The sequence below is a fragment of the Lytechinus variegatus genome, chromosome 2 (assembly GCF_018143015.1).
Source record: "Lytechinus variegatus isolate NC3 chromosome 2, Lvar_3.0, whole genome shotgun sequence".
Classification (NCBI taxonomy): Eukaryota; Metazoa; Echinodermata; class Echinoidea; order Temnopleuroida; family Toxopneustidae; genus Lytechinus; species Lytechinus variegatus.
In genome coordinates this window covers 57410295-57437299 of record NC_054741.1, presented here as the reverse complement: position 1 = coordinate 57437299, position 27005 = coordinate 57410295, and the positions used below count along the sequence as shown (strand labels likewise).

General features: G+C 37.0%; 1 protein-coding gene across 1 annotated transcript; it reads right to left on the bottom strand.

Annotated features, from left to right (window-relative positions):
• Positions 1–231: 231 nt before the first annotated feature.
• LOC121406878 (sphingomyelin phosphodiesterase 4-like) lies at positions 232–27005 on the bottom strand. Its single transcript, XM_041597749.1, has 17 exons — positions 26898–27005; positions 25279–25368; positions 23769–23984; positions 23246–23348; positions 22678–22739; positions 22001–22158; positions 20313–20345; positions 15207–15495; positions 14545–14690; positions 13302–13392; positions 8473–8660; positions 6368–6531; positions 5062–5297; positions 3821–4042; positions 2237–2356; positions 1839–1967; positions 232–967 (listed from the first exon to the last, which is right to left on the bottom strand). Exons 1-17 carry the CDS (start codon positions 27003–27005, stop codon positions 605–607), a joined length of 2718 nt encoding a protein of 905 aa, XP_041453683.1. The 3' UTR covers positions 232–604.

Below are 27005 nucleotides of genomic sequence, written 5' to 3'. Positions count from 1 at the left end.
TCATAACTTTTTTACTTCTTAACCATTTTTCGTGATTAAGGTATCAAATAAAAGAGCAGATATTGAACTCTTTAGTCATGTGACTTTTTAAAAAAATTTAGATAATCCCCGCCAAATGAGTTTTTGGCATCCTTTCTTTGAATGTTTTTGCTCACTCATGCGTGAATGAGGAATATTCTAAGTAGTATCAGATGAAAGAGGAGATCCTAAGCTTTACGTTGGTAGGTCATTTGTCTATTTTATTTATGATTAAGTTATGATAAATCATCACTAAATCTCGGTTTCGTTTATTCTGGGACGCACTTTATAGCATCTTTTCACATAAGACTGTACATTACTTAGTTGAGAGCTTTTCTCGAATGACCAAAAATGCTATTCAAATTTGTAAAGCAAAATTATTCCCTGATTATGGGGCTGGAGTGCTATTCATAATCGCATTAATATATCCCCCTAAGGTGAGATATATACAGAGAGGGGGGGGCACAAAAGTTGCACTAGTGTGACAGCAGAAGAGCTTAAGTTTTTCATCGATGAATATATAAATAAAGAGCAAATTCTATGGGTTGCATGAAAATAAAAGAGTTCTCCATGTGCTTTGACAGCATCAGTCACCATGTTGATGATGATAATGCTGAAGATAAACCTCTTCTCTCTCATCTCCTCGAAGGTAAGTAAACAACGAGCCCAGGAAACCAACAAAGAGGGCTGCTGCCAGTAGGAATGCCACGAAGCCTGTCGGCATGATGTCACAGAAATAGACAAGAAGGAGATACAGAATGGCAAGATACGTCAAGGTTCGATAATTGGCCAGGAAGCGCAGACTCAGTCTTGGACGGTACCACGATGGCACTCTTCCGGAAGGGTCATTTGGATGGCAATGAGGGTTTCCTCTAGGGTTGAAGTACCAACGGGCCATGGCTCCAAGCAAGCCACCTTGGGAACAGATCTCCAAGAGCTTGTCCCCAAACTGAAAAGAAAGAGGACACAAAAAACAATAGGAATTTATCTCTTGCATTTATCATTATGAGCAGTAAGTGGCCTGTAATGCAAATAAACTACTTGTTCAATCACTTAGGATTGTACCTAAATGACATTCTTTTTACAGATTCATTATTCTCATCCTTCTCAACCCATGACCCACTGATCTCAATCCAACAATTCCAGCCATACAAAAGTTTATTGATGAGTGTTATCGCACCAATTGGATCGAAATGTCAAAACCTTGGAAATGGGAATTCCTCTGCTCTCACTGTATGAGCACGTATAAGCTAACTTGCAACCTAGTGGGCTGACTTGATAAAAAAAAATTGATCTAGTCAAAGGTGCTTTGTTCATACTTTTAACTTGTAAACAGTTTTAACTTTCCCTTTGCTACACTGCCTGTGCATGTATATAACTGCTACATGTCTATTATTATATTCTTAACATGCAGAAGATCCCCCAAAACACAAGCCGAGACCCATTTCGCTGACGTTTTCTCCCATGGGTCACTGCCATTGAACAGTGGACAGCATCCGCAAGAAAAAAAAAACAGAAAAGGATTGTAATTTGCAGGTAGGACCAGAAAGCGAACAGTGTCATAAACGCCAAAAATGACAAAAGAGCCCTAAATCATGATGGCCTCACACTCGGATTGACTATGCAATTTGCAAATCTTGGACATCTGGACAATAATTCCTGTGTAGAGTGTACAAATCTGAGACATCTCAAGGGGACATCTGCATAAAATCTGTGTTAGTGTCCTCGGGACAAGCCTCATGGATGCTGTCCACTCTTCGAATGGCCATGACCACCTGGGGAGTTTTCTCAGGAATGTTAAGAACTCAATAGCTACTTACGGCATCATTGAACTGACAAGAGAGTGCATGCAACATCCGCACGAGGGCAGCATTCTCGTAGCTCCTGATTGGTTGAAGGTCAGGGTCCCCTTGGAAATTGACATCAGAACTTCTAAGTCTGTTAATAAGCTATAAAAGTGAAATACAAAAAGAGGTTTATATAACAAAACTAGATGGATTTTGAAGTGCATGCATACAAATTTCATAAGTCTGCCCATGGCAAATCAAGAATATACACACATGAATTCTAAAATTTTCATTTAATGAACTCTGTGATCTTTGACCTGGACACAAAATCTAATCAGATCTTGGACTACGACTCTTGCAATATTAATACTGATGAATACAATATATCTGATAAACCACCCACAGGCAGTCAACATTATATAAATTATTACCTGGAATCTTCCCAGTGGAGTGAGCTGTCCGTCCATCATATCAGGTGGTAGGTGTTGATCACGACCGATCTGACTGACGACGTTCCATGCCATGGTGTCATCAGGATGAGGTAAAGGCACCTGTGAGATTGAAGAAAAGTAAGGTATAGATCAAGACCATTGCTTACAATCACTGCAGGGACATAGCAAGAAGTGGTCTTGGATACCACTTTCATGTTGGTGAAGAAGAGGCAAAAGGAAAAATAAAAGGAGGAACAATAAATATATTGAAAATGCAAACTGAAAAACAACTAAGGAAGCCAGTGGAGTAAATAAATCTGAATGTTCCTAGGGACAGTGATTTTCCGCGATCGCGGAAAACGGACGGAATTCACGGAAAATGCTTTTTGAAACGGAAAGTGGCATTTCAAACGGAAAATCACGGAAAACGCATTTTACCCTCAAAATACACAGAATAGCAACAGAAATTACTCCAAAATCACAACAAAATGAGAATATTAAATGGCCACAAAACCCCAGAAAACACGATCTCACTTCGCTACAATCATGACAATTCACAAATCATGACTGCACCCGACATCAGCACACTCGATTGTACAGTACCCCACGCCCGTACCCGGCCTGCCGGCCGGGTTGGGCTTCACTGCACTGTACCAAAGATCGTTCCAACTATGAACGGTCGTGTGTTGCTGCCCTCTACGTTTGAAGATGTAACAGCACGATATCGTGGTCTTAAAATCCAAGATGGCGGATCGGCAAAAGCCGTTGACTGATGATAACGATGTCAAAAAACCCCCAAATTATCGATGAAAAATCATTTCACCGTGAAATAATGCTAATGATGTGAGAGGTGAGGATGTATGCATGCTAAATGTCTTTGTAAAAATATTATTTACACCCCCATAGATCCGATTAGAACGGATTCTATTGTGTTGTTGGTACAGTAGCAGATACAAAGTTGGACTAGTGCGAGTGTACGTGTAATTTTGCTATTCAATGTGGAAACGGAATTGTCACTTTTCCGTGTGTACAAAGTCTATGGGGAAACGGAATTTCCGTTTTCTGACGTGCTGAAACGGAATTGAGATTTTCTGAAACGGAAAAGGCAATTTTTTGAAACGGAAAATCACTGTCCCTATGTTCTCCAGGTGTTGTTTTTCCTCAGTGAAAGACTTGTATGTTCCCTGTAACTCATTTTTAATCCTTAATCATGGGGATGATTTTTTTAGACTTGATCACAATGATCATTTTGCACAATCAACTGTACAATCACGTACAAAGCTTCTTGGTAAATCAGTGCCAGGTATAGAAAGTTCCGAATAGAATTGATAAATAGGTGGCAAAGCTGTTGTAATTTTTGTTACAAGACAATGCCTCTTGTTGTTTTAAGCATGCAATCAGAGATAAAGTAGCTATGTAGACACTGATTTTTTAAAGATTATCAAGAAGATGAAATTTTAACATAAATTTAAGAAATAAATGATTCCAAACTCTTCTTGTGAGTTAAAAAGCAAACGTGTAATATCAAATATCAAATCAATCTTGAGGGACCCCTAGAGAATTCCATTATGAAAAAGCTCTTACATCAAATATATCTGACAGGAATTCTCCTGAGCTCTGGAGGTACGCCTCGGCTTTGCGGGTGTCAACCGGACCAATGTCGTCAAAGAGGGCGCTATGATTAGCATGTCTAAGGCTGCTGGTGAAGAATGATTTGATAGTCTGAGTGATATCTCCTAGGCTAGGTCCTGCCATGGTCTTAACTGTAGTCTGGGCTTGAGCGATAAAACCAAGCAGTTGCTCAATCTGAAGGTGTTACCAAAAGAGAGATATGGTAAATCTTTAAGACAGATTGTAATGATGATGATGATAATAATATTAATAATAATGATTATATTAATAATTATAATAATAATAATGAAAATACTACTACTACTTCTAATGATAATAATATAATATGGACCACTTATGTAGTTCAGATACTGTGCTTGATACATGGTATTTGTACATGGTTATCCATAGACTTTCAGTTACTTTTCATTCAACATTTGACTGGATCTCATGTGTTCTAGGGCAATGGAATGATAGAAGAGAGCATTCATATCTGTGACCTCCGACTGCAGCATAACATGCAGGTCTCCCTAGTCCAACTACCATCCAAGTTTGGTTGAAAAGCGACTTACGGTTGCGGAGTTGGGTGTCAGAAGAGTCTTGCATGTAAACTTTAACGTTGACCTGAAAATGACCTTTGACCCTACCATGTGACCTCCGACTGCAGCATAACATGCAGGTCCCCCAAGTCCATCTACCATCCAAGTTTTGTTGAAAAGCGACTTACGGTTGTGGAGTTATGTGTCATTAGGTTTGTGATGGACGGACGACATTTGGATCCCTAAGTCTCGCCTTCACCTCCGGTGGGCGAGACAAAAAGTAGATCCTATGCTGCATGATGATTGTGTAATTTATTGAACTGTAGTCAGGTTATATATGATCTCTCCTCTTTCTTTTCATGACCTCCATCATTTTCAAGCTCATAGCTTATGATGGCAGTCTCCTACATTTCTATTTACGATTTTCAGTTCATGTATACGTCATGCATACGTCAACAAGCGTGTGGACTCTTCAACAAAAGAAAAAAAAATCCAAGTACAATTCTTATTTGAATTAGAAGATAATGCTACATGATGAAAAATGCTTGCTTATTGTTATCTTGAAAAAAATAAGATTACAACTTTATACATTTACTGGTCATATGCGGATGTGCCAAGAATCACATCATTACGATCCAGTTTGTCATCTTATAATGCAGTAATATGACGACTTACCATTGCCTTGCCGCTTGAATCAAAGAGCGGTCTGTACATGAACCCAGGTGCCTCTTTCTCTAGCAGATGGGTGTATAGTCTGGTCCCCATAGCCAGGAGGGTGGGTGGTAGGTGGGTAGATGATGGTATGGAGGAGGATAAAGACATGAAACTAGGGTTGGTACCTAGACCCCCTCCTCCTCCTGAGGTGTACGGTTGCGATGGGTGGCTTAGAAGGTCAATGAGATTCTCTTCAGCTGGGCGGATAAAGGAAGATTCAGAAGATTGGAGGAGGCATGCTAAGTGTGTAGCTCAGTCGGTAGAGAAGTGGTCTTGAAAACCAGTGACCTGTGTTTGATTCTTACTCAGTACGCTGGTGCCCATCTGTAAGGCATTTATCCCGATTATCAGATGTATATTTCTATAAGACGTTCGTAAGCGACTTTAGGGACGACTTGAGTCTTGCTTGTGTAAATGGTTAGCCTAGTTCGCATTAGTTCTCAAGGGTCACCAGTCCCTCATGAATGTTTGTGCACAGATTTATGAAACACCCACCTTGGTGGGTGTTTCATAAAACTGTTCGTAAGTTTAGAGTGACTTTGAGAATGAATAGTGATACCGTCTTGTGGTGAGTGGATAATTGAATTGGCGATGGTTTAGCGCGATAGAAAGGATCACCAGTTATTCTTAAAGTCGCTCTTAACATACGAACAGCTTTATGAAACGGCCCCCAGGTCCACAGTCTCCAACACATTTAGAAAATTAATCTTGCATGTCTTTACCCCAACAAGTGTCTTGCACATCTTTAGCTCTAGACCTATGACTGTGCCAAGTTTCATGAGCATAGGTCACATAATGAAGAAGTAGTTTAACCTGCATGTTTATACGTTAATTGTTATAATATGCCCTTATCATGGCAACACAATTTCTGACACATAAAAACATATTTCTTGCACATATTTACCTCAAGACTAATGTGTGAGCTTAATTTTATGATAATTGAAGACTGATGGAGTAGTTTGAACAGCAAGAATTTTACCTAATTTTTGCCATAAGTCGCCTTGCAACACAATTTCTCACACATACGAAAATAAGTCTCATACATCTTTCGACAAGATCAAAGTGAGTTCCGAATTTTGTGAGAATTGGTTGAAGCTGCCGAAGTTGTTTGATGCTAAAGATTTGCAACGGACCGCCCGCCCGACAGTACGCTTATTCATATACCCCTTCACACTTTGTATAATTACGACAAAATGTAATGCCTGTCAATTCTACATGCTCCATACATATAAATAAAGACATTTTTTTTATCCCTTGTAAGACGTACCATTCTTCATGACACTACTGAGGTGTGGCTGTCCAAAGACCTTTGCCATCCTGTAAACCATCAGGGCATTGTTGGGAATACTCAAGTCTTGATGGAAGATCCGAGGCAACAGTTCTTGAAAGAGCACGGTGTAGAATGGTAGATTCTCCTGAACAAACCTTGGCCTACAGTAAAGAAAAACAGGAAAACGTTGATTAAAATTTACAATAGGATTTATTTCAAGATTCTGGGATGTGTGCTAATGTAATTCATTGTAATACCACTCAAGCATTGTAATACCAGACAAGCAATACTGCTGCTAGAATTGTCAATAAAGTCCCTCGAAAACAGGATATATCCAAATCACTCAAGCAGCTGCACTGGTAGAGAAGTGTATCCTCTTCAAAATCGTCATCATAACATTCAAGAGCATCCAAGGAAGGTCCCCTAATACATCGCGAGCATGATCAACACCTACCAACCCTCCCGATCACATCGGTCATCCAACAAGAACCTTTCAGTTGTTCCCAAGGCCAACTCCCACACCCATGGCGACAGAGCCTTTTCAGTTGTGGCTCCTACACTCTGGAACTCACTTCCTCTTAGCTGAAGATCACATTCTTCTCTAAATTCCTTTAAAGTAGCACTTGAGACATATCTCTTCCGTAAATAGTATGATTTTTACAGTTAATATGTCCATAGTTAAGTTGGTAGTTTAGATATGTAAGGTAGTTATGTTGGATTTTAGTTATGTAAGGAAATTAAGCTGATAGGTAAGTGAGTTTGTTTATTGAGTTAAGTAGTTAGTTTTGTGATGTAAAGCGCTTAGAGAAATGTTGATAGGCACTATATGAATATTGAATTATTATCAGTGTGTTGCACAATGCTCAGAACCATGGTACCTTTGTAATGCATTCCCATTCAACATGACGACTCTTTACCTTTCACTTTTTCCCTGTTGCTTTCTCGATATCCCTCCCTCTGTTTGTTAAACATCAGCAGATACTTGACACATGAATCATTTGGTTTCAAGGATTGACTGAACAGGGCTGGTAAAATCCACAAAAATCGCCAAAAAATAATGAATTTTCAGTTAAATACCTCCCTACATTATATCTCGTTTCTTTTTGATGGACTTGATCCTGTTCAACACCACAGAATGCTACTTTTGAGAAATAAGGGATTCCAGATGTCCAGTTTTGAAGCACACATAACCTAGTGTGTGAAGATGACAGCCTTTTGGGGTTTGTTTGGTATATCCATGTTTTTATGATAAGTTATTTCTGATGTCCTTTTGTTGCACCTCCCTCATAAAACGAGAGGATGGAGACCTTTAATGTACCAATGTCAGATCATGAAGCCTGGCGTACCATTCTTGATTCATTCTCGGATGCGTCCGATTTGTAGTGTAGTAGTGTAGGAAAATACTGAACCAAAACCACATTTTATGTCCTCAAACATTAAATTTTCACAGTGGGCTTTTGCTAATGCCTGGTGGGTGTTTCATAAAGCTGTTCGTAAGCTAAGAGTGACAGTAAGAACAACTGGTGATCCATTCTTGTGGTAAAAGGTATACACCTAATTGTTAATTGGCTATTATTTAGCCCCCCAGGGGGCCGTTTCATAAAGCTGATCGTAATTTAAGAAGAACGACTGGTGAACCTTTCTTAGGGGCTGAATAATCACCAATGAACTTTGATGGTGAATATCATTTACCATAAGAAAGGATCACCAGTCGTTCTTAAAGTCGCTCTTAACTTACGAACAGCTTTGAGAACGACTGGTGAACCTTTCTTACGTGCTGAATAATCACCAATGAACATTAATGGTGAATATCATTTACCATAAAAAAGGATCACCAGTCATTCTTAAAGTCGCTCTTAACTTACGAACAGCTTTATGAAACGGCCCCCTGGGCCCGTTGCAGAAAGAGTTGCAATCAATCGCAACTCCAAAAATCATGCGCAACTTGATTTTCAACCAATCAACAGCGCGCATTTGGGACTTGCGATTGATTTTTTTTACTTGCGTTTAAACGCAACTCTTTCTGCAATGGGGTCACATATTGCATGAATACTGAAGGTTGACCGAAACCTATCAAGATTCCTGAATACACTGCATCTTACCATCTTTCGTCGTCAGCAGGGAATGATCTTGTACTGATGGGTTCTCTCTGCTGGGCCATGCCCTGGCCTATGGATGAACCTAGGTGTGACCTCAGGGGCGAGTTGATGTCCCTCTGAAAGAAACCTGTCCTGTTTGTCTCTTCAACGTACCTCCATGGCTGGATGTAACTCAACCAAAGCTCCAAGATCTGGGAAATATATCATGCATTTTGGTAATTCAAGTCATCTAATCCAGGGTTCCCAGCTTTTCAAGAAAACAAAATTCCCTGATTTTTCCCTGATGAGGTTTAAAAATTCCCTGATGATTATTTAAACACATTTCCAGTTTTGCATGTGTTGTAAATTGTTACAGCGAATTACATCTATTTCAGTATAAAAACAATAATGTTCAAGTAATTAGTACCACCATAACCACTCATTCAATGGATGTTGTTTTGATATGCAACAAAATATAACAGTCTAACTGACTATCATGCTTTTTGAGCTGATCAAAATTCCCTGATTTTTCCCTCATTTGAGGCATTTTCCCCTGATTTGAAGTATTTTAAAATCAAATTCCCTTATTTTTCCCTCACTGGAAAAAAGTATAATAATTTTCCCCGATGGGCTAGAAACCCTGTAATCAAATGTATGCATTCCAAGAACTTTCAATAGTAGTTAAAATCACTGATATAATACTTAAAAATTAAGAAATGCTATACAGGAATAAAGCCAAAGTTGCAAGGGATCAATACCAATCTTGTATAATCCTGTATTGGCTAGTTGTGACTTCATAGCATAATCCTGTTCATTTTGTAAAGAAAAGAACAATGCATATCCAATAAACATTTTGGCTTCCCTGACATTCAACAGAGTATCAAAGTGTGACATCAGTTGCCATGGTGTCATGGCGGGCTGGTTCTAAACAGAATCGCAGCTGATGATCGTCTGTACACATTTGTATTTACAAATGGCTTTGGCTCGTCTGAACATTAGGATGCAAGCGATCAAATTCTGATAGCAGCCATTTTCTCCCATGAGAAACATACGCATTTGTTTAGGACAAGGCCGCCATGACACTATGGTGACCGACGTCATTGCTTCGGTACTCTATAGAGAAGATAATTTTGATCCAATTACAATTAAAATGCATACTGATGAAGCTCTGATTCTGATCCAACATCGAGGGATTCTTACGCACACCAAATACAGTCCAGTTAACAGCGTCTCAATCCATATTAAATCACTTGCAGAACAATTGCATTACATTTTCTGGTAAATGTGTCAAGTATCAGATATACTGAAAGGTTGTCTCTTTTTCTTTTCTTATGAACCATCCTACTGGACTGTTGCCAAGCAGCTGGACTGTATTCTGCAAGCAGGTAAATTATGCCTCAATTCAGCAACATGAATGCAAGGTAATGTTTTTAATATGCAGAATATATATGCCTAAAACTATTTGTACAAAATTGAGTGTTTGGGTAACCCAGCAAACTCACCATTACTAATCTACCATTTCATACAATTTAGCTTTCCACATTGTATTTGTACGAGCCTATGATATCTCTATTTGTAATGTTTGAATACAAAAGCAAAATTTAAAAAGCACTGACTTTATAGCTGTCTGGGCTATTCTAATATTTGGTTTTCCCTGACTCCCTGTAGGTTAAAAGTCAAGTCCACCGCACAGAAATGTGATTTGAATGAATATAGAAAAATCAAACTGGCATAATGCTGAAAATTTCATCAAAATCGGATTTAAGATAAGAAAGTTATGACATTTTAAAGCTTCGCTTATTTTTCAAAAAACAGTTAGATGCACAACTCATTGACATGCAAATGAGACAGTCAACGATGTCCATTATTCACTTATTCTTTTGGGGTTTTCTATTATTCGAATTATACGATATTTTACTTTTTACATTTTTGACAATAAGGGCCAACGTGACTGAATCATATAGTTTTGAAATAATGCTAATTTCACATGTTCAGGGAGAAATTAATGTTTGTTTCACTTGACAATGAGGAGAAAATTAGAATTCGTATAAAAAATAAAAGAAATTTCTCCCGGCTCATTGTGGGCAATATGTGATGCCAAGTTCATACACAGGTCGGGCAAAATTGTTTTTTTTCTTAATCCAGCGTACAATAATAAAATACTAACTAATCTTACGATTGACAACCAAAAATTGAAGAAAATAAATAAATGAATAATCACTTGTAAAGCATAATGCCAAATAAGCAGAAATTAAAACATGGCCAAAAATAGTCCAAAGCTCTACATGCATGTTTCATCATACAGGGCAAGCTATTTATGATATCTGTATGCGATAGAAATGAAGTAAATCAAATGGAAAAAAACAAATCATCCAGTTTTCCTGTCAAACCAATTGTATCATAATGCTCATGACACAGAAAGATATCACTGACTTGAAGTCGGTGAAAAGTACAATCAAGCCTATTTAAGAAGCACAATAATTTGAAGCTACATGTATTCTCAAGCAATATACTTAGCTGGCAAGAGATAAAAATGCATAAACCTTACATTGCTGTGTTTTGTGGTACATAAGCTATTGACTGGTAAATGATTTGTCAATTTCACTTTAAGGTCCATGAAGGGTCGATAATCAAAGGCTTTCAATCATTAAGGGGGAAAAATGGTAAATAGCTAAAAGCTTTTGACTGGTAAATGATTTGTCAATCAAATTAAGAGTATAATTTGTTTTCCCCTCAGGCAATCTGAATTTGGTCTTTTATCAAGCTGTTTCAAAAGTTTATAAGCAAGCAAACATAAATATGATATAATATACTTTTATACGGTATATACATGCATTAGTGAACCTTTACAATTATACTACTCATCCCATCATTTGGTTATTTGTTAGTCTATTGGGGCATTGCAAGAAACTTACGATCAATTGCAAGTCTATTTTTGGTCCCTTAATCACATGTCTTGTAGTTAATTGCATATTAGTGATTGATTGCTAATCTGCTCCTTGAAACAAGAAGTTTGATCTGATTGGCTACAACTAACATTAATCTATCAGTTGTAGAATTGCAACAGAATATTTGAAATTGATCGCAATTTTCTTGCAACACCCTCTATGTGATCATCTAATCAACCATTCTAACAACAGAAGTTGTACAAGATTGTTACGCACACCGCCATGCATATATTCTGGCATATCAGTAAGATCTATTTGTTTCGATCTCCCATATTCATGCCTCTGTTTGGGACATTTGTTGCTAGGACTGACCTGAAACAGACAAAAATCATGGATGCATGAACAATTTAGTGAATTCATTCTCATCTGTATTCCACAGTATAAGCCGAGGGTTAAAGGTATGATATATACATGGCTGCATTTGGCCACTAAATTGTGATGAGCAATTTCACTCTGGCAATGTACATGTAATACAGCTTATCAGCATATCTGGGCAGGGGACAAAGTTGTAAAGGAAGTATGTCCTGAAACAGGAAATTTAAGAAATCCTGAGCACAAATAATTTTTTGATGATTTATTTTGTACATTCAATAACAAAAAAAAAGAATAGGTGTATATAAATACCCCTGTCCTACGTATTACCATGGCAATGGAGCTTCCAACACATTTGGAAAAAGGGCCTTGCATTTTTTTTTTACCCAAAGACCAGTGTTTGTGCCAAAGTTCATGAGCACCAATCAAAGTGTGTGGAAGTACATGTAGTTTGTTCAGCAATGAGCTTTCCTTGGTCGTTGGCAAAAATATGCCGTTACCATGGCAGCACAATTTCTGTCATGACACAAAAAATGTGTCCTTCACATCTTAACCTCAAGACCTACTGTATGTGTGTGCCAAATTTCATAATAGTTCATGAACTGAAGAAGTAGTTTGGCCTTCAGGATTTATACATATTTATTGCTGTAATATGTTGTGACCCTGGCAACTGTTTCAAACACATGGGAAAAAACGTTTTGCACATCTTTACATCAAAACCAATGTGCATGGTAAATTTCATGAGAATTGGTAAAAAAAATGAGGGAGTAGTTTGATCCACAAAATTAACAACCAGACCAACCGACTTACTGTACACGGATTCCTAAATATACCACCTTCAAACTTTGTTTAACGGGTCTGAATAATATAAAGAGTTAAATTTGGAAGATTTAAATACGTTTGGATTTTTCATCTATTTTTTAATTGATGCACCTGTTCTGACACAATCAAACTGAACAGATCACAACACTAAAATCTTGAAGGCCTGGTCCCACTGGCCGACGGACAAAAATGTATTCATAACAAATACAGCGGACAATCAAAATTTTTGGGTGGCTCCATCCTTTTTCATCCGCTCCAGACATTTGGACAAAATGGGCAAACACCTGAAATGACAGTGGACTGATACTAGATGGAAATAGAGCATATGAAACACATATGCAGAGTACACAATGGATATATAAATTTTTCCACAGATGGCAAGATTCTTTACTGCTTTACATCCTCTCTGCATCCGTAAGTGCAGTGGGACCAAGCCTTAAGATAATTAACAGTGACACTTTAGTGGTGAACTTGGTCAAATAAGGCAATGTTAATTGCATTATCCAAGTAAGGCACCTGTTATAACAGAAGTGTAAGTTGTGTCTTTCTATAGGAACCCCACTCAGCGTCATTTCCTTGCATAGAAAAAAAATGGGAATGCAGAATAGCTGCTGAGAAAAATTCTGAGCGGGATTCCTACTATCAGGTCCAGTACACAATTCTGATAAGGTTCATAAGGACCCAATGTATCCTTTGAATAAAAAATATGACATTATAAATAAACATATGATTTTGCTTTAGCATGTAAATTTTTATTGAGAAACATGTTACCTGTCTGAATGATGAGTCAAGAGGCCAATTATCAAAGCCATGTCTTAGAAACACATAAAGCGGCTTCTGTACAAAGACTGTCATAATGTACCTGGAATAAAAAAAAATAATGAAAAATTAAAAATAATTTGTAAAAACAAAAATTAAAACATGATCTGCCAGCCCCTTGGATAAAGAAATATTATTCTATGAACCTCAAAACTGTATTTTGTAATATTGACCCCCACAGAACCTTGACCTTGTTATCCGAAATTCATTCATCCAAATTATGTAATCTGCTACAATGCAAGCAGGCTATATTACTGGCATACATCAAAAATGTCCGATGCCTTTTCCTGTTAAGCTTTCATGTGAATGCCTTTTTTCACAGCAGACTGTGAGCAAGAGAATTCACAATAAACCAGCTCAGTCAATTATTCTCATCATTCATTAATTCATCCAGATAATTCACCACATTGGCACAAGAAAATCAAGTGCAGAATTAAAATCAACTCTATTTCCTCTTTCATGAAAATTAATAGAAGGAAAGACAAGAAACAAGTAGATGTACTACCTGGAACAAAGACAATGCAATTACAGTGTACTACAGCTACTGTACGTGAGCGCCTGATGCACACATGCAGCCCCCACACAGGAAATGAAGCTGGCTTGAATTAAAATTTGACTCCTAAAATTTGCTGATAATATTATTGATGGTCTCAATCAATATTGATCACTTTTTATATTGATTATACCAAGCTGTAGAATGCAGGTTTTATAAAAAAAAAAAAAAGAGACATATGGAGACAATTTTTCTCAATGAAAAACAATTTTCTTTATTTTTTTTTCATTTTGGGGGGAAAATTTAAGTAATAAAGCAAAACTGTAATACCATAATTTGCTTGGAAGAATGTCTTAATTTTGGCAAAATATAAATGGTTGGCAGCTTTGCAAATTAACAAATCCAATACACAGTCAAGTAATGTTTATATACCCTTTTTCTCAACTAAGGCTAACTGAACAGAGACGGGAAAATGCAATATTGGTAAGGGATGACACTCACATGACCCCCTTTCCCTTAGACCATGGTGGTCAGTTTGAATGCAATTAAAGGAGTATTTTAGATATTTAAGAACATTCCAAGACAGATTTGCTATTAAAAGAGCATCACAAAAGGATACTTAGAGAAAGTCATCTTAACAATACTACATAACTGTAGATCAGAGAAGATAATGGATAGTAAAAAAAATATATTTTTTTTTACCTCTTCAGCTCCTCCATAGCCGACTCTCCTCCCTGCTGGTAAGCTGATTGGTGCATCATGGGACGTGCACTGTTTACAAAAAAGTGCAGCCTCTTCACCAGGATGCGTACCATGCGCACATGATCAGGGCTTGGGATGAAATTTTCCTGATATTAAAATATACAAGAGGAATATTTTAAGTTTCTCCTTGAAATGAATACTGCATTGAATTCATACGAGTCAAAATGCTCCTCATGGTCTAGTGGTTTAAATGACTCTTGTCTTTCAATCAGAGGGACGTGGGTTCAATTACAAGCCATGATGTATTTTCCTTTAGCATGAGATTTACCCGTATTGTGCTGCACTCAACACGGGTGAGGTGAATGGGTACCACGTAGGAAGAAATTCCTTGAAAGCTTGAGCGTCCGATCAAGGTAGCCATTCCAAAGCCAGGATAATAATAATATAATCATGTTAAGGAGGATCCACTGGCAGAACAGTTTTCAGAACTGAAGTGACTAACATGACGTCATTATTATTTTTTATTCTTAAACAAGCCGACTGACAAGTGTAACATCTCATGCCACTCAGATGCATGGATATGCAGTAGCTTATAACAATATAAACACAAATCACCAAATGATTGTTTCATGAAATGCTCGGCAGAACGGTCCTTAACTTACCCTGACTTGAGCCAGGAAGCTCTTATCCTCAGCCAACTGTAGGGAGTTCTGATTCAGCCAGAACTCGGTCAGAGCCTGGACCAGGACTTCGGAGCGCCAGGTCTCCACCTGCGGATCATCTTGGATGGGCTGCTGGAAGCTGATTCCCGCTGCCGCACCCATCCCTCTACCCAACCCTCCAGCGGGGCTTAGACCCTGATGATGCAAGCCTAGGGTGGTATCATGGTGCTGGGTGGGGCTGCGCTGATTGGGGTGCCCTCCATCTCCACCACCATATGGGCTGGAATGTCTGAGTAAGAGAGATATCGACAAAAAAATCATTTTCAAAAAGTATTTCAAAAAGTGGAACATATAATAAGTAAAAATCCTGTGTTACTAAACACACTTCAAGATATTCAAAATTCTGTGAGTTTTCTTAACTACAAAAAAACAAAAAAACTAAAAAGTATGGCATTTTATAGGACTCACCAATGACAGAACAGATACAAATAACTTTAGTATTCAAATTATTCAGTAAATTTTGTTTACATCCTACCACTTACTCCAGATGGCTTAGCCAATTACCCATTATTTTGTCTTTGATAAGATGTAAGGAAGGTTTAGCAATGATAGGGCTCTTTTGAGAAAGACTTGGCACTGATTTTTGGTATGATGCTTTACACGTTCAGTATAATCCTCTCATTGATTTCATTTTGCATTGAGACTTGACAGGATGTTTTTGCCCACCATTTTAATATAGCAAACTTCCATATCTGTCCATCAAACATTAAGGCCCGAACTCACAAAGGTGGTTTCGAAACCCCACGGTTGAGTCCATGGTTTATGCAGATTTCTTGTATAAATTAGCTTAATTTACCGCGTATCGGACTCATGAATAAAATAGCGTTGATTACCACGGCAACCGGTGTCAATTTGGTGCACTGTGATAAAATCGTGCGTCAGCATTGGAATGTTTTACACACGCACCAGATACGCGCTAAATTAAGCGTAATTTATACAGGGAAATCTGCATAAACCATGGATTCCACCGTGGGTTTTCAAAACCACCTTTGTGAATTCGGGCCATTATCTCTAAGACCGCTTATTATCTGTATAATGTCAAAGCTACAACGTACACTACAAAATCCTCTACAATAAAAGCAAAAATGGTCATCCCACTTCACAGCCCCCATCCTTCCAGAAAAGGAAACTCTGGAATGCATCGAAGAAACATCCTACATATTTATAAAAAGAGTTTTCAGAAGAAAGTATTTTAAGATAATGAAGGTGATAATTCATTTTCATAGATATTTTGCATTTTTATAACGTCAACTCCATTGAAACGACAGACATTGAAATCATCAAAGAAATGCAAATTCATATGACATACATGTACACAGGACTTTGTAACACAAACATTTGCAATCAATCTCTTAAGGGCAAAGAGCATTATAAGATCTCTGATGCATGTGTACTTTGTTCAGCGCACTCACCAGGAACCCTCCATGATTGTAATCTACAATCAATCGCGAAGCTTTTGTAATACAGTCCCCTAATTCAAGATAACATTATAATCACAAGGTGATATTCAGAGAAACGAGACAGGGGGGGGGGGGGCTGATCTTGGCTGTTATAAATGAGGGGGCACCAAAGACAGGCACAGGATGGAGTTCAATTTCATCTCAATTTTGTGACAGCAAGACCCCCCTCTAAAAAGTAATAATAATAATAAAAAGAAAGAAATAAAAAAGAAATTGGTAGAAACATAAGAGGTGATCTGTCAACAGACAGATCCCTAATAATAATAATAACAAATGAATGAATGAATAAATAGATTTATACAAATAAATGAACAAATAAGTTAATGAATGAATATGAATAATAAATTAATAAAAAAATATAATAATCATTCCCAAAATGCAATAAATATAAAATTGTCTCCAAAATAAAAAGAAAAATGCTGACAAAAATAATAAATTGAAAAAGGAGGAACAATGGCATATTTCTGGGGAGGGGGGGATGTGCACCCCTGGATTGGCTCGTAGTGGTAAAATAACGACAAAATGGTATTTATTCAAATGTTATCATAAAACTAATCATCACTATATTTTAGCATTTCATTCTCTAAGAATATGAGCATCAGCTGTGCAAAGAGAAGAAAATTGGATGTTGTGAATACGAAATAAAACATCAAAAAACTGAAGCCAGGCATGAACAGAAAAAGAACAAATATATCATAAAAACAACAAGCTTAGCCCCCAAAAGTAAACATACACAAGCAGAAATGAAAAATAATGTGCGCCTTTAAAAATACATTTAAAAAATGTGATACATTGAGCAATGGAATCTAACTTTTGCTTTGCACAAAGAAGGTGAAGTATTAACAGATGAACATGCCAGTTAGTTTGTAATCTAAAGCACCATATACACATGACATGGAAATAAACCAAATGATTATGTAATGATAAAATGTGGCTAGTCTTTCCTTAGAAAATATCCAACAACATTAAACCAAATGTTTGAATAAGAGATAAACACCAAATTCCGGTTTATTGCAAAGGACTGTTTCCTGAATATCTTGATGTTCACATTATAGGGAATTTCCTGCACATTCTATGTGCCACAGGTGAAAAAATTACCCAAAGGGAAATCCCTAGGGAGAAATTCATCAAGAAAATTACAGCTAACAAGTGATTTTTGTATCCTTAAAGGTCAAGTCCACGCCAGCAAAATGTTGATTGGAATAAATAGAGAAAAACCAAGCCAGCAAACACTGAAAATTTCAACAAAATCGGATGTAAAATAAGAAAATTATGTCATTTTAAAGTTTCGCTTAATTTCACAAAACAGTCATATGCACATCCTAGTCGGTATGCAAGTGAGGAGACGATGACGTCATCCACTCACTATTTCTTTTGTATTTTATTATATGAAATATTCCAATTCTATCCTCATTGTCAAGTGAAACAACGATTAATTTCTCGCTAAGCATGTAAAATTAGCTACTATATGGTTCAGTCAAGTTGGTCCTTATTGTCAAATCTGTAAAAAATGAAATATTGTATAATTCAAACAATAGAAAACAAAAGAAATAGTGAGTGATGGACATCATCGACTGACTCATTTGCATGTCACTGAGTTGTGCATATCACTGTTTTGTGAAAAATATAAGCGTAACTTAAAATACCATAACTTTCTTATTTTTCAACCAATTTTGATGAAATATTTCAGTGTATGCTAGTTTGTTTTTTTTATATTTATTCCAATCAACATTTTGCTGGGATGGACTTGACCTAAAGGAGCACTCAATTAGCGCCCCCACATAAAAAAGATAAAATGAAAACAATTAAATGAATAAATATTTAAATAAATTAATTTATAAATAAAATTAAACAAATAAATAATTGACAAATAAATAAAATAAATTATCGATAAATCATAAAAAAACAATCGTACATGTCTTGTAATGCGCTTCAATTGTGCCTTATACATGTACATTTAAAAATCAAATATTGGTTGATTAAACCATCAAATGATTGGTATCTGAGAAAATCAGTTGCTAACCAAATCAAAATCACAAGCAGTTCAAGTCTTCAAATAAATGTTTCATACTAAAATTTGCTACCATAGTGATTAGATGTGCATATGACATGGTAAAACAACAGGGTTTGGTGCTCCCAAAATATATACCAGATGGTGAAAATAATGACAAATTTCCCACAAACAAAGGAGTACAAACATGGATTACTCTGAACATGAACATAGCTAAAACACAATTATACCACATCTCACACTGGCCCCAAACCGTCTACAGTACTGGGTGGGTGTTTCAAAAGCTGTTTGTAAGATAAGAGCGACTTCAAGAACGACTGGTGATCCTTTCTTTCGGTAAATGATATAGCACGTAAGAAAGGTTCACCAGTCGTTCTTAACTTACGAACAGCTTTATGAAACCGCCACGTGGTAAACTTAAAATAGATCCAAAGCGAGGGAGCGAAGCGATCAAGATTGTCATTGGGACGTTTTTGCATGTGTCACGTAAAATTGAAGGATTTGGTGCATATTTTTGGTGAATTTTGTGAAAATTTTCCGTAAAACAATGTAAGTTTCCAAAATTTCAGGGGGGGGGGGTAGGCTCCATGCTGCATATGGTCATGTGGTGAAGTGTTGCATTTGAACAGCGATTATTGCGCAAAATGTGGCCATAGAATATCTTCTCTACATATTCAACTTTACCTCCTCACCCGATTTTATATTAATTTTCACAAATTTAGGTCGGGGAAGGACAAAAAAAATTGCTTCCATAATGAAATAATATCCTGTTGCTTAAAGGATTTGTGTTCATATTTAGTGTTAGTGAAGTCTCATACCATTCAAAAGTGTATAATATGCAATACAAACCTACTGCATGCCATATTGGGGCGAATGATCAGTCAACAAACTTTTGAATATCAGAGGTGATGGTTCGTGAAGTATTACCAGGTCTTGGTGGGACTATTTTTCCCTCGCGACTGCGGTCAATCGCAATTTGGATTTTGGATAAATGTCAGAGGAGGGCTTTCTCGCATTTTTGTGAGGTAATTGTTGCATAGAAACAATGCATATTGCACTATTATATTATTCATCATTTAAGAAGTATTTCAAAATCAAAAGCAAATGTAACACCTCATGACTGATATTTTGGGGTTGAATGCCACAAGGACTTTGAAAACAAATGTTGTGGAGTTTTGTCATACCAAGTCTGATAGAGCTTTTCTTTTCCAGTCTGATCGAGCTTTTCTAGCAAACCTAGTGCACCCCATGTTCAGTTATATATAAATGCATGTGTTGACGTGTGGCCTACTAGAACCAGGCAGTCACTATACATAAAATATAGGGGTTCATGGGGAGTACTCGTTAGAAATTAAATCCAACAGTTACAGTAATAACAGTCCGACACCAGTGCTTCTCAGCCAATGAAAACCAAGGAAAGTTGTCACATGACAAATGTTAATGAAACGCTTTCCAGTTGTCAACAGGTTAACATTCACAAGCTTGCAAACTAAAACAAACTAAAAGCAGTGAAAGGAAAAGCAGTAAATGGTTGCTCAAAATAGTTCAATATTTGTTTTTTAAAGGATGACTTACAAGTAATGATAGAGAACTCCATACTGAGGTAGTCTGTATAAAAGGTCAAAGGTGAATATATTAACATGAAAAGCATATAAGGTGGTCTATTTTACACAATTCAAGTAATCCCAGTCGACCATGATGGAGTATACATGTACCATCCTCTCCGGCAGACATCAATTAGTGCACACAGCCAATTCTTGGCTTCTTAAAATGGAGACTTAACAAATACATGTATATACTGTGCAGGTCGGAATTAATGGTGACTTCACTTTCACTACTTGCAAGAAATTGACATTGTGCAGTAGGCAAGTCTCACAAGGTCATGTACCTAAATTTCTAGATGTCATACTGCAAGTCAACATGGCAAGAAACGATGAATCATTCAAAATGAGATTAATTTTAAAGTTAAATGATAGAATACATGGAAAATTTATTTTTCACATTATCAATAAACATCAAATTAATGGGGATGAAAAGGGCATGTATTATCTGGGGGCAAGGGATTTTTTAAAAACTAAATAACAAGGAGGTCCAATGTTCTTTAAATGTGCTTGTAGATTTCATTAAACTGTTGATGCCAAGCTGCCAAGCTAAATTCTGACAATTTTTTTCCACAGCTGATATTGGATTTGATGACCAAAAGGGAACGGGCATGAGAACGACGGAAGAAAGTTCAAGTTCCTGAAAGGCAATTTGAATAACTATAAACTTGTTTGATAATTGAATACCTGAATGAAACATGGTATGGCACAGTAAGAAACAACACTACCCATTCGGATGGATATTCTGATCAGGGTCCCGTTACACAAAGGTTAGCGATTAATCGTATGCTTGATTTTTATGATTAATTTCACACTGAAGTCAATACAATCAATCGTAGAAAAATATTCTTGGATAATTGCTAGGCTTTGTGTTATGGGCCCCAGGTCATCAGAGGGAGGGGGGGGGGGTACAGTACTGGAGAAAAAAGTATAAGTTCAATCAAAATATTTGTAGATTTTTTTTTAAATATAAAAAATGAAAAGGGAGAGAGGAAGAAACAGGACATAAAATATTAGAAACAATAAATAATACCAGTCATGTACAAAATGCACACAAGTTCACTATTTCATACAATGTGATATAACAATATCATATGCTTGCCAGAATATGGTCATGTAATGTATAAATGATAATTTGCAGCAGATGCTAGATTTACAAAAAAAACGAATGTGTGCACAATGGAATTCGTACTTAAATACAGGTCAAAATCAGTTTGTGATATACTAAATGCATTTACTCAAAGTAATGAAAATGTTTGCGATGTCTTTTTTTTATGACTTTTATTAAATTGACATTATGAAAAAGCCCATTACTGAATTCCCAAATAATTACATGAATGGCTTTATGAGTATTTGCACACTTGTGTACATACATACATACATACATACATACATACATACATACATACATACATACATTTTCTTACAAGTTGAAACTATGTAAAAACACTCTGTTTCTTGTTTTTTTTTGTCTTCATAATTCCTATAAAGCATTTCACAATCAAACTTTTACATGGTTTAGGGGGGCTCTGCAGCTGCAAAAACAAATCACTCAAGCAAAACAACACTTTTCTCTTTTTTTTTCAATTTTGAGGTGGGGACCAGGGACTAGGGAGAGGGGGCAAGTTTCTGTCCTTTATTAGTATGCATCTATGTAATTACCTATAAGGAGACATTCGGTTGGCCGCAGGATTAGGGGCACTGCTTGTGACGGGTATTGGGGGCACAGCGCGCCCATCACTACGGAGGAAGTAGCACAGGTACTGGTCTAACAACACCGGGTAGAAGTAATCCTGAGGCTGGCTCCAATTATTCATGGTCTAAAACAGAATGATAGAAGAGAGAGAGAGAGACAGACAGACAGATAGGAAGAGAGAGACAAATAGAGAGAAATAAAGAGAAAGAGACATAATTATCTCTCAATTCATCATGTCCGTGCCTCCATGGCATATAATTTTGGTCAGATGGATAGATAATCAACCAAGAATATGAAGTTTTCAAAATGAAAACTATAAAAAATATAACTATAAATATAACTATAAGATGACTTAAGCAGATCATTAAAATGGATCTGTGGTACCCTTATATCAGACTGCAGTCTATGAGGGGAAAACCATCTGAGAGTTCCAGAGACTTTCATGAAGAAATCTATATCAGTTTAAGGGGGAGCCAAAAAGAAGATAAAATATGGTCTTAAATCTTTAGCACGCAACATAAAGTTGCATTTTCAATAGAACTTTTTGTTCAACAAGGCAAAATTAATTTACATGGCTCTCGTTTAGAGCTCAAATCTGGATCTTTGTAATGACCCCCCCACCCCCGGTGATTTGATATCATACCTTATGCACCTTTTCGCTGACAAGATAATACGCAAAGACGTACATGAAGTACTCAAATGCATCTAACATTGAGAAATTAAGGTGAAATATTTGAAAGGATAATGTAAAACGTTAATCATATTCTTACAGGAACGCATCAATGCTGCCTTGAGGATATTGATTTCATACATTTGAAATTATCAATCTGCTTTTTAAAGTGCTGTAAATAAGACTCTGCTTTTAGAAAGCATTAAAATCAACATTATCAGTTGTCCTTTGACAAGTTCCTGCAGAACTCTGATATATATGGTGGGAAGTCGTTGATATTGATCTCGTTGTTATAAATTCATCTTTAATTTTAAATATACATATAGTAGCTGATAATGATTTCAAAATTGTCAAAATACTTTGTTACAGCAGAGTGAAGATTATAAACAACAAGGAATCATTGTGCAAGGCATGAAGCAGAGGGTTAGAACAATTGCGATCTGAGATTTTTGAAATTTTCTAGAACCAGTTGCAATTGGGATGAGTGGCTAGGATGTCACATTGCTTTTAATCTATGCACAGTGATGATATCAAAGGATACTAAGCATAACAACAGAGGGCGTCCTTCCATGAGACTGGTATGCCAGCTTTCCTTGGTAGAAAGGAGGTACTATACCATCAGCCAATGATGCTCTTGTGGGGGCCTACAGAAAGAGGAGGAAAGACATGCAGATAAGCAGTTCAACTTCAAGTATTACCACTTCAACTACTACTACTACTGCTACTGCTACTGCTGCTGCTGCTACTGCTACTACTACCACCACCACCACCACCACCACCACCACTACTACTACTAATACTAATACTATTACTACTACTACTACTACTACTAATACGTCTACTACCACTACTACTTCTACTAGAATAATTACTACTGCTATTAGTATAACTACTTCTACTAGTATCACTATAATATTTAGAACTTCTTTTACATTGATCTTACTTTTATAAATTCATCTTTAAACATAAAATGCTCTTTTCTAGAATAGGGAATAGCTATAATGATGCCAAATTTTTCATCAGATATGATGCGCCTGGTGCTCTATATGCAAGAGGCTAATTACCGGTAATTTCTCCACAGGAAACTCGTATCTCAGGTAGTGGTCACCCTGTAGCTTGTAGACCATGAGGAAGACCGGTCCATTGGGAGACATGAAATCCTGGAGGACCTTGAAATCATCTTTGGAGTACTGACAGTTCAGGGTGTGAAGCCCCCAGCCTGGATGGCCATTCAGTCCAAACACAAGGTCTAGGAACAAGGTATATATGCTGTGCAGATCCTGTTGGAATTTTTTTTAAAAAGCATTGAAGTACACGACAGTGTTGAAGGATTTTATTTTTGCGAGGATAGGATAATCCACATCATATTAGTTTCACCCTTTCTTCTATTTCTTGTTAACTGAAAACAGAAACTGTGTTGATTAATTTTCAATATCTTCGATTAAATTACCAAAAATGAATGGGCTTCAGGTCATGAGGGAAACACCCGGGTAATCTACAATACCATATTGTATGCCATATTGTCTGTGCACAGTGGTGGGCCTATCCAAAGTTTTGGTCCATATTCTGAAGTCAGGTATAATAGGCCATGGTTTAACTCAGTGCTAAAAGTATGGGAAGCCACAAGTGTCAAAATTTTTATTAAGTTGTATGTTTCTTTATGTTTACTGTGCTCTTTCCCAATTCATGGATGGTGAAGACAATCATCTTTTTATACTTCCTAGACAATTATGAATGATTTGAGAGCCATTCATGTTTTAGCTGAAATATATCTCTACTGTTAGTGATATATGTAACAATTGGCCATCCATACTTACATGCAAACCATAACTTTAAACCTGAGTTAAGTTAAACTTGACTTCAGAATACGGGCCTATGTGTCTAATCCAGCTCGATTCACAGGCACGGATTCTGATCAAGGGAGCAGGAACTCCCTTCCTGACCACAAATTATTTCATTTTCATTCTGCTAGTTAAAAAAAAAATGTTGCTTCTATTGTCTGAAATTAAAAAGTGCCACGTCCTCCAACCTTTCTGGTCAACCCAGGATCCACTCGTGGTTTTTTAGCATGCTGTGATGTTGTGTTCACTTGGCATATCGGTATAAAGGTTAACATTCTTCCATTCTTAAGCCCAGCACACATTATGCGATCCGTCACAATCCAAATTTCAAAGAAAATGTATTACATTTTATATTTACTTTCCACCAGATAAAAATCTTGGCGAACAGAGTTCAGAATAGTGGTAGGATTAAACTGCAATAAAAATTCAATCAAGTTCAAGCCTCCTTTTAGGAATAAGAGCAAATTCAATTCCAAATTGTAATGACGTCATCATCGGCTACGACTTGAAGCCGATTTGGACAATCCTCAGACCATGGGGCATGCCACAAAGTAAAATTATAAATTTATTATTCCTAGCATTAGGCCAAACCTCAATCAAATAAATTTACTTCTTGGAGCTTTAAAATCTAATGCAAAATGTGATCTATGAGAAAAATGTCATAATGGATCGCATAGTATGTGCTGGGCATTATTCTCACCAATAAATTCAGAAATTTGCTCATGCACCCTACCTTGCTTGAGGATCTCCTGATGAGGCTTTCTAATTCAAAACATCGTGTCCGTAGAGGGTAATGCAAGCCACACAATGACTGTACTTGGCCCTGTTGTAAAGAATACAATGAGAAAAAAAAATGCTATGAAACATTGACTAGTAGCATTTGGCAGCTCTATGTCACAGTTAGATTCTTGCCCCGGAATATTTCTGCATTGCAGTTTTGTTTTGGACTGAATTTATTTATCAATCTTTTGGTGAAGATGGCTGTATGGCTGTGTAAATTTTGAGTGTGTGTGATGTATCTTGCATCTAGACAGAGACACATGACCGAAAGCATCATTCCGTTTCGTCGGTTGTTCCGGTGGAATATGTTTGCTTTACTACACCTCATCTAAAAAAGTCCAGGGATTTCTACTGTCTTATGGTTATGTCTTATGTATATGGTTGTTAACTTAATAGACCAATAGCTTCAGTATCTGTTTCATTGGTTGTTCCGCTGTGACTAGTTTTGCTTTAGACACGACACCTCCTCCAGCATGACAGAATAACAGTGTAGTGATGGAAAGGCAATAAAAAATTGTGAAAACGTTTTTAAAAACTCCAAACAAATGGATATCAGCCATCTAACAAGGTGGTTGCATAATGCAAGTGCAATGTCCATTGTCCAATGACACTGAATTTCGACAACAGAGGAGACAATAATTGGAGGGGCACTGTATTGTTTCTGAACAATGCGGTGCCCCTCTGATGCTTTGTCTCCTCCGAGTCATGGTCCGCCACTGACAAGAGTAACATGCCCTGACAAGTGAAGCGATTTGAAATGTCAAACTTATTTCACAAGCCAGCGGGGAACACAGTCAATCATCACAACACATCTCAGCTGAAAAGCCAAATTTTGCCATAAAAAATGTGGCATATACACCATATCTAAGCACACAATGGCTAAACTCAGATTTCAGAAACAGGGTTTCTAAAAAATGTACTGGAGCTTTAAAACAAAGAAATCTGTGGTTTTGTTCTGAGTTCGCAAAATTTCTTGCAAATTCAGGATTATACACTGTATCTTCCAAATGACAAATAATTAAAAAAAACACAGAAAAACCCAACCACATTGTGAATAATATGTACAGCAAAAAGAAATCAACAGCATGCTTCCGGGTAGACCGAAAACTCCGGTGCTCCGGTGAGACTTGGCGGCATCCTCTCCCTCTATAGACCGAAGTATTCCATACAAACCTTAGTGGTTGTAACTACGTAGACATATCATGCACAAAGTGATTGGGTGGCACGCGTTATTGGTATGTTCCAGCTGCATAGAAAGTTAGAAACATGACGAAGAACAATCAAAATGTTCCACAAATCAGTGGTATATTTTCCCAAACTCTTGGAATATTTCTGGTACTCCATATTGAGCCATCCAATATAATATAAATATTCATGCTGTTTGACCTGCATGCGATGTTTTGAAATCGTCCATGAATACATGTACGTGTAAGGAATCAGATACTGCCCAAAATCACCAATTTTGAGGATAACCGGAGGATGGACATGGAGTGAAATAAGGGTGTAGAGTAAGAAATTCAGCATTTATTCCTTCTCGTATTTTTTTTAATATAATTTTTACAATAAATATACTTTTTTTCCCCACCTTTGCCACTCGGAGTATCCGAACAACCGCCTTGATGTTCGGTAGGTGGAGAGTAGTGTAGCGGTAGTGAAGTGGAGTGGAGCCTGCATGAACAT